General features: G+C 39.5%; 2 protein-coding genes across 2 annotated transcripts; one reads left to right on the forward strand and one right to left on the reverse strand.

Annotated features, from left to right (window-relative positions):
• Window positions 1–3: 3 nt before the first annotated feature.
• LOC112451983 (probable ATP-dependent RNA helicase DDX47) lies at window positions 4–1,341 on the forward strand (the record flags this gene model as incomplete). Its single annotated transcript, XM_025011957.1, has 5 exons — window positions 4–51; window positions 135–371; window positions 468–691; window positions 785–1,046; window positions 1,125–1,341. Coding segments are annotated over 5 exons (900 nt in total), but the record flags the coding sequence as incomplete, so codon positions are not given.
• A 3,012-nt stretch (window positions 1,342–4,353) lies between these two features.
• Window positions 4,354–8,927, reverse strand: LOC112451988 (CCR4-NOT transcription complex subunit 3). Its single transcript, XM_025011968.1, has 9 exons — window positions 8,903–8,927; window positions 7,700–7,932; window positions 7,429–7,584; window positions 7,161–7,340; window positions 6,780–7,067; window positions 6,363–6,618; window positions 5,613–6,232; window positions 5,286–5,495; window positions 4,354–5,123 (listed from the first exon to the last, which is right to left on the reverse strand). Exons 1-9 carry the CDS (start codon window positions 8,925–8,927, stop codon window positions 5,025–5,027), a joined length of 2,067 nt encoding a protein of 688 aa, XP_024867736.1. The 3' UTR covers window positions 4,354–5,024.
• Between the last annotated feature and the right edge of the window lie 390 nt (window positions 8,928–9,317).

Here is a 9,317-nt window from a genome sequence, read left to right on the forward strand (position 1 = left end):
GACCACTTGGAGAATACAAAAGGCTTCAATTTACGACAGTTAAAGTTCCTGGTAATTATACATAGCATATGGATTTATTTTGACAATCATCACATTCTAATCTCTCTCTCTCTCTCTCTCGTTTTATTCGCAAGGTGATGGACGAGGCAGACCGCATCTTGAACATGGATTTCGAGGTAGAGGTTGATAAAATTCTCAGAGTAATACCACGAGAAAGAAGGACGTTACTATTTTCAGCAACGATGACAAAGAAGGTGCAGAAGTTGCAACGTGCATCCTTACGCAATCCCGTAAAAGTTGAAGTGTCTACCAAGTATCAGACTGTAGAAAAACTGCAACAATATTACGTATTTATTCCAGTGAAATTCAAGGTACGAAATATAAACGATATATAACTGTTTTGTTAGTCACAAAAAGAAATATCAATCATCACATGCGATAGAGTAATCATAAAACGGTCGTTGCAGGACGTGTACCTCGTACACATCTTGAATGAACTGGCAGGCAACAGTTTCATGATATTTTGCGGGACCTGCAATAACACAGTAAGAACTGCCCTGCTGTTGCGAAACCTAGGATTCACGGCGGTGCCCTTGCACGGACAAATGTCGCAGAACAAGAGAATCGCCGCGCTTACGAAATTTAAAGCGAAAAACAGATCTATATTAATTTCAACGGATGTTGCTAGCAGGTTAGTCCGTAAATCTGAACCGAAGATATTGTTATATTAAAATGTTTTATATTAAAAATAAATTTTAAATCATTTTTGCATTGTTCTTTGCAGAGGTCTCGATATTCCGCACGTAGATATCGTCATCAATTTTGATATTCCTACGCACAGTAAGGATTATATACACAGAGTAGGTCGAACTGCGCGTGCAGGTCGATCAGGCCGTTCCATCACATTTGTTACGCAATACGACGTGGAACTGTATCAACGAATAGAACAGTTGATATCGAAACAACTGCCGCTATATCCTACGGAAGAGGAGGAAGTGATGTTGCTGCAAGAGAGAGTGAGCGAGGCGCAGCGAATAGTAAAAATGGTAAGAATGATTTTACAATGAGCGATTTGATAATAGACGTGGACGGGATTGCATATAAATGTTATTGTAACACCCTAGGACATGAAAAACATTGAAGAGAACAAAAAGTCGGGTAAACGAAGACGCGGTGGTGGCAACGAGGATGACGACACAGAACAGTCTATTGGAGTGAGAAAACGAATGAAAGTAAAGACCAAAAGGAAGTGAGGATGATATTGAATTAGATATTGTAAGATATGTTAATATTAATGAACAATTAATTTCGATTTAATAAAGTCTTTTCTTTCTATGACTACCATGCTTTAAAATTCACACTACTGGAGCACCTTGTTACGAATATTTCAATATTACTCAGCTAAGCTTGCAGCGTATCAGCAAAAATTGGCATTTTGCCATTGTATCAAAAGTTACGTGATAAAGTTTACATGTTTCATTAGATGATGTGAGCCAAACTTCGAATCGAGTTAAACAAATATGAATTATATAATTGTACTAAAATATAGTTCATAGAAATGCATATATATAAGACTTAATTCAAGGTTGAATTCGGTAATATAAATGCAATTTAATAGAGAACAAAAATTCAATAACCTTTCAATCTTCATATTCCTACCTCACTTGCAAATAAAAAAAAATTTTTTTTTTTTTAAATCATGTTCATTGTACATGTATCTTTTCATATTCATATTTATTGTATATTGTGTATCTGTTTATGTTTTAGATTCTGAGCTCATATAAAAATATATTATGTCACTCTAAAGCTAAAGCATCAGGATATGCGCGATTTATAATTTGTGATTCAAAATTCGCTATTTGTACAAGATTTTTGGAAATTCGCCGTTCGCCAATGTGCTTCATGATTCATGATAATTCAACGGTAATTTGTTTTCTATTTTTGTAATCTCTATTCTTGGGTTTTCACAATTACTTAGGTATTCTTTTATAAGCACGTTATAAATATGCGAGTAAGTATGCATCTATCTATTCAGTTGGATTTCATTATGGAAAATGTATTAAATTATCATATTGAAAAATCCATTATTGTAAGTAAACAACTTTCTGATAAATTATGTTAATTATAATAATGGGCTTTCTAGAGTGTACATATCGATTGATTCGTGATGATTCACGCTCTTTAATTTTATTCAAAAATCGATAAGTTTGGTAAGCAACAAAATCGACGAATTTGCCAACTCGCACCATTCACGAATCTTGTACGAAAGCGAACTATGAATTATGAATTACATATGGCGCACAGTCTGGTGCAGCTTGGCTGAATTAGCAAATGGGACAGAAATTTGTACGAAGATGCTCCTGTAAGATCTGAAATATAATTAAAATTCAGCAATAAGGCAAACATTGTTATACTGAAGAAATTAGTACTGTATTTTAACGACTTGAAGTCTTTGCACAAAGCAGTATGGTATTAAATATCACTCAAATAATCACAATAAAATATATTATTAAGTAAAATCACAATTTCTTTATCATTTGCGATGAACGCGTTAGGGGAAATTAATTCGAAGCATCGAAGACAGAATTTGTTATTACATAACAAACGGAGGTCTTCTTTCACTTGCACGCTTCTATTTGAGTGTTATCACATAAGCAGAATATCCCGTTTACGAGAAGAAATGCAGACAAAGGAAAGCACGTTCGTCCCTACAGCAGAAAAATGTTATAACGGTCGTTATGTACAGCTTTTACACTACTGTAAAATCGATAAATTGATTGTTTTCATCAAACCCCTATAGAAAATCAGTAATCCATTGTACAAGTTTTTGTAGTACAAAATACGGTATAAGAAACACGGTAGGTGTTCCTTCGAATTTACAACTACGATGCATCTTCTAAGTCGCTAGGAGATTATTAATTGTATAAAGTGGCAACAAATCCTCATTATTTTTCGTGATATTTTTTTTTAAACCGCTTAGCGACGCACATAATCGCGTATCGCGCAGATTAACAAATATAAACGTGCATTGGAAAATATTTTTCGGTGCTCTGCCGTTGTCTTGTCGTTGCAAAAAGCATTAATTAAAATGCTGCAATTTCAAACTGTGGTATCACGCATTTAACTCGGTTACGAATGCGATGCAAGCTTGTTAACAAACACATTTTGTGTGCAAGCAAGTACTCGGTAAAATCGTTATCGCACATGACGTTTTGACATGACGTTTTGACGCGTCGGAATTTTGTCGATCTTGTGCCGAGATTAAAAAAATTCCTACAATCGTATGCTGTAAATCTTGCGTAAACATTTGCCGCGTACATAATTACTGTTGTTTTCTTTTACAGATGTATAATCTTTACGAGTCTCTTCGATTATCTAAAGTAAATTTGAAAAAATGTGCGATTTCGTCATGCAAATAATATTTGATCGCCGCAACCTCTGCAACAAGAGTATCTGCTTAGAGTACATGTATATACGCTACGCTTTATTCGGTAATTAAATTTCATTTCTATCCCGCTAAACAATTGTATGAGAATCTCAACTTAGTTTTTATTACTAGGGAAGGGGGGATGTATATCTAATCTCGTTGTCGAAGGCTCTTGCGATAATAAACGACGCACTCATAAAAAGAGGAACCACTTTGATCTGCGATGTAATGTGCGAAATTATTTATTTTAGATACCGATACCATCCTTACAACATGATCAACAATGCCTAATAAAAATCTGTGTATATTACAAAGTATTTTAACGTCTTTTAAAACGATAACAGCTATCACCATTCTGTAAACTTGAAAGTACAAGATTGGACATACTGTTGAATACTTTTCTTCCTTTCTTTTTGCAGATTACGAAACAACTGGAACGTTGATTTCGTTTTGTAAAAATGTTTCATAGTATCAGCAATTTATTCGGACATAAATGCGTGCGTTAGCATTATTACGGTAATACTGACAGTTTATAATATAAATAAATTCGCACAGTACACGATTCCTCTCTGCGATTCTCGATAAAACAGATACGCGCATGCATATCGACAGCGATTAACGCCACTCGACAAGTTAGTAAAAGTTGAAATGCTTGTAAAGTATCATAATATGAGGATTGCAAAGTGTGTAGCATGAGAAGCTTAGCCTAGCACGCTACAGTTAATTATACAACGCGGTACAATCTTAAAACTTCGACGACGAGCCCCGGCCTTATCAATCGTTAGAACGCATATAAGTAACCTATTTCGAAAGCGGAGTTTTAATCACGATGGATGGAATGTTTTTTCCAAACATAGGTTGAGATGATGTGCTAGTGCGTGACAAAAATCGAAACAACTTAGGTTTCATTCAAATGAGAAATAAAATATATTCCATAATATTATTATTCACTATTTCTACACATTCTGTACATTAATTCAATTTAAGGGTTTTATACCTCGATACACTTTATACAAAAAGGCTACTTATAATCTAACATTAAGACGTACCATAGCATGAGCGCCCTCCACCTTACCGCCAGACGGCAGACGGGCCGCACGCATGTTTGTACTGGTATTACAGAAGTCAGTCGCCAGCAAGTATATCATCCTTTCTCTCCCTCTCTCTCGCTCGCTTTCTTTCATTCTTTCCTGTTATCACACAGCACACTGAATCATTCCACGTGTCTCTGCAGTCCTTCTTTCTTCGTCTTTCCCGAATCTCTCCTTCCTTTGCTTCGTCTCGTTATCATTTACAATTAATTACGATCTATTTCCCATACAATCTTTCAGTGTGTTTCTTTTTTCAATCTTTTTTTCGTTTCATCTTTCATCGAAAAAAAGGATTAAGATTTTGTCGTCGCAGCATCGAAATGTAATGAAATGCCTTCATTGCTTTCTATGCACAAATTTGTTCATTTTTAACTGATTTTTTTTTTTTAATATTGGACTCTACCGATTTTATACCGAACAGAATTATCATCTTCTATGAAAGTTCAGATAACACAATACCGGTACAGAAACGGCGCATTTCGAAGACTCAACGAGTGACAGAACTGTTAATTCAGGTCTCTGTCCTCTAAGTACTTGTATTCGAAAGTAAATCCTTCTTTTTTCCTCTGCCCCCATTTTTCGTAGTCAAAATAGATGTACGTTCCCTGAAACACAAGTGATTCTTATAGAACCTCACCAGATATCACGCCCAGAATGTGCTACTAAATGATTAGTTCGCTCCTATCTCATTTCTTATTATAATTCCTTCAGAGGATATAAATTATCCATTTTCCTGTAAAACGTGAATAGAATAAAAATGCACTAACCTGCTCGTATTCCTCGTTAATAACTTTCGGTTCCTCGTGCCTCTGGAACCACATCATATACTTAGTATGAAACCTCCAGCTTTGTTTCTTCAAAGCCTTCGCTGCTAAATACTGCCCTTTAGACCCCTCCATATAATAAAATATGAAGAACAAAGTTTCCGTAGAAAGGCGTTGGAAGAACTCCACCGTATCCGAATGGGGAAGCTGAACCTGAACGAAGCACGTGCGTGTGTTAGCAGCGTCAATCCACGCAGTCGTTCGTTGTGCGGAGAGCGAATTCCGAATTTAGCATCCGATCGAAGATCGTAAAACGCTTAGGAAATGTACCTGCTGATAATAAGGTGGCGTGGTGCATGTATTTCTCGGCAAATACGAACGTAATCTTTCCGAGTCAGACGGATGTGGCATATGATAGTAGGCGGCTTCCATCATTTGGAACTGCAGTTGGTGTTCTTTCTGTAACGGTACGGGTCCTAGAGGCGCGACCCCAAGCAGCGGAGGAATGTGTGCTTCCGACGTGGCGTTGCTGTTGCTGCTGTTGCTCGTCTTGGCACTGTCAAAGATGTTTCTATTCGGCTCAGAAGGTGGTATCTCGAGACCTGCTCGGACAATTACTTGTTGGGCAATGGATTTTAGAGAGGACATGCTTCCATCGGGAAGCTTAGGGATGAGACCATTGGCAGTGGACGGTGCTGGCGAGCAGGAGTTTACGGGTATCGGCGAGGATCTACTGCTGACCGACGACTGCGGCGACGAAGATGGTGGTACTGGTGTAGTCATTTCCGTTTCGCTATTGTGATTCTGACTCTGCTGACTGTGCAATACGTGCGTCGTCGTCTGTACCGGCGCCGGATTATTATTGTGCTGTTGCGCAACGGTTTGCGGCACATTCGACGTAACGCTGGACGTAGATGATGATGACAAGATATTATTCTCGCTGTTGTGAGCTACGAAAAAACAAAAAAGACAAATTTAATGTTATTTACCGAGCCATACCTATAAAAGCGCGAATTGATCTTTTCTAACAGTATCCACGGATATGAATAATCGTGTAAAAAAAAAATGAAAATGTCTTACTGGATGTTTTGTTGGAGGTAGAATGGATGGCTTGCGAATTGCTGTGCGAGGCAGCTACGGTGGCGAAATTGCCGGCATTAGTCGTGGCAATGTGATTGCTCGTAGAACTAGGCGAGCTATGGCTAGGTGTCATGGGAATGGTTTTGCTTGGAGTGCTGCTCGATAACATGTTCGATTTTATGGTGGCAGTGCTTCCCGTAGTTGGAATGCTCGCTTGCGTATTCAGTAGCGGCCTAACTGCTGTCGGTTTCACAGGCTGAAATCAAACGAGACGTCAGAAGCGATGTCACATATATCCATATCAATAAATCCCGGCAAAAGGCTTATTGATCTGTACTTCTAGATTCCTTCAAAAATGAAGTATCGATCCCCTTTTTGACTTTCTCAAACAAAAATTGAGAATGAAAGGACCCACACCTTGGTTTTTTTGTCATTATCTGTAGAACTATCGCTCGAATGGTTATGCATAGTAGAGCTCAACGTTGGCGACGGTATAGGCGAAGTACAGGAATTAGTTGAGGTTGGCGTTCCTCCGGTTTCATTGCTGTTGTTACTATCCGTCGTTGCTGACGAGGGGATGCCAACTCCGGACAACTCAACTTCATCGAGGCCGATAATATCATCGTAAATATATTCGTTCTCTTCAAAATCAGGATCTTGCGAAGATTCGATGTAATACTCAACATCGTCCTTTATCCTCTTAATCTGTTAACACGTTTCACGTGGAAATTAATAAGGAAATCATCAAATAAACCGCTACACAATCGCTTCATATTATGCCAATCTGAAAACACTTACTGTGTTGACTTCGACAGACATATTATCAAGCATACGTAATAACGTCTCCAATTTACGGATATGGTAGCGGTGTTTGTCCAGCTTTGCCTTCAATTCGTCCACCCTATCTTGCTTGTCTTTGTCTATCCTTTTCTTCTTTCCCGCCTGTAACGATTCTATTTCCGATTCAAATGTATCCATCTATACCAAAAGTAACGTGTTACAGCAACTTGTACCCGATCACTACCGAGGATGATCCAAGAGATGTTATCGATATAAAGACTGGTACCTGCAGATTGAGAGCGTCTATAGAACTGGCCAGCCAATTAGTAATCTCGTCTTTCTCTTTCTGAGCTGGGTCCAATTTCTGAGCAGCGCCTAAACCTTCTTTAGAATAAGCCTTTGTTTTCGTCTCTCTTTCTACAACTTTAAATCTTTCCATTTGCTATAAACCACAAAACATTTACTATATTAACTTATTCACAATAATTCGCTTATCCTAATGTATTTAGTTTCGACTCGAACTCGTTAGAAGCAGGTGCAGCAGCAAATATACTAACGGTTTCAATCAACTTCCGATAATCGAGAAGCGTACTCTTGTCCTTTATTTCACCCGACGCGATCCAGCTCTTAATTTGATCGCGTAACCTTTGAAGTTTCTTGATTTCCTTTTTGAGATCAGCCTCGTACTTTTCCTTCTGATTGCTGTTCGTGGCATTATGAACTTTTTGCCAGATATCCTCAAAGGTTTCCACACCTTCCGTTACTTTTTTAAGGCACCGATCTATTTCACCTGAAATAACAAAACATAATACAAGTTATTCCATTGTTTTATATTCATTTCCTTGATTTTACTAGAAAAATTACTTAAAAAATTGATATATCAGCCCTCTTCACTCCTGGCTTATTCCGATTCATAAACCAATCGCATAAACATTTTCAAGAATTAAACCAATATGATTTAATGTGTTTAGTTTAATAATTATTTTACTTACTCTTTAAGAAAATAAAAAAAAACTGGAAATCGTGGTTTATACACATGTCGCATATATATTTATTAAAGAAGAATCTTCAGAAAGAAAAAAAGAGAACAAAATTATAAATCCTTGCAAATCAAAATCTGAAGAAGCGAAGAAGACAAAGAATACATAAAGTCAACCATTACAATAGAGTTATAACAGAAAAAAAACTCCTCATTCTTGCACGATTCTTTCAAGATAATAATTTGCATCCATAGCGAGAATACAGAAAGCGGGTCTCGAGGTACAACACAGCTCGCGCCATCGCGATTAATTAAAGAGCTAAAGTTTAAAACTTTTAAAGGTTATGCCGACAAAATAAAAAGCCGCCGCGTTGTCCGCGGTGAAGGGTCGACCGCGATCACGATGGACAAGCGAGAGAGAGAGAGAGAGAGACAAAGGCGAGCGAGGTCCACGGGCTCGTAGCCGGAGAGCCCGATCCGCTTCGTAGCCATTTGGACTACGACGCTGGACGATCGGGCCGCGCGATATGCCGGGAACCCGTGCGCTCTTGGCCCGCGGCTTGGCGCGATTCGCGCGCGCGATTACACGCGCGTCGGCGACGGAATCGGCGAGAGAGAAAGAGAAAGAGGGACCGGCGACGGGGAAGCGAGCCCCGGGGAGCCGGGAACGGCCGCGGACGGTGTCCCGTCCCGCGGATCCGATGCCGCGAGCTCGCGACAGGAACAGGCGATAACGATATATACCCAAAATGTAAACACGCTGGAGACACTTTCTCCTCACCTTGCAACTTCCTTGTCGCAGCCATGGCTATGTGAACGTGCGGTAAAATGGTTCATGCATAGTCCAGACGTATTTGGCGAGATACGAAGCAATTTATCGTGGAGAAACAGCCGTGGAACTATTTATTCCCCCGTGTGATATGGGAGCCTCGGCCACAAGATGGCTTCCGTTTTCAAATGACAACGTCCGACCGTCCGTGAGTGTGTCGCGCACAGAGACCCACCGCCGAGCCTGCCCCTAGAGACTTCCCGCGACGCGTGCCCGCCGAGCCGTGGTAAAATCTCCGTCGCGTCGCGATTACGTGAGGCACCTCCTGGCCGCGTATAGCCGGCGCGTCTCGCTTTTGCCGCCCGTCAAGGAATCGCGAGTGAGGCGAGTGGCATCAACAAACGTGATATACACGAGATACGAGGAG

This window comes from Temnothorax curvispinosus, unplaced genomic scaffold (genome assembly GCF_003070985.1).
Source record: "Temnothorax curvispinosus isolate PA1 unplaced genomic scaffold, ASM307098v1 QBEX01002834.1, whole genome shotgun sequence".
In the NCBI taxonomy this organism is placed as follows: domain Eukaryota; kingdom Metazoa; phylum Arthropoda; class Insecta; order Hymenoptera; family Formicidae; genus Temnothorax; species Temnothorax curvispinosus.

Bases quoted from the DNA above. Each gene is read 5' to 3' on its own strand.
- LOC112451988 (XM_025011968.1), bottom strand. From the start codon at position 8,927: ATGGCTGCGACAAGGAAGTTGCAAG. The intron at 6,233-6,362 runs GTAAGACATTTT...GTTTTTTCGTAG, and splicing joins TACCTCCAACAAAACATCCA to CTCACAACAGCGAGAATAAT. The intron at 5,496-5,612 runs GTACATTTCCTA...TGCTTCGTTCAG, and splicing joins CGCCACCTTATTATCAGCAG to GTTCAGCTTCCCCATTCGGA.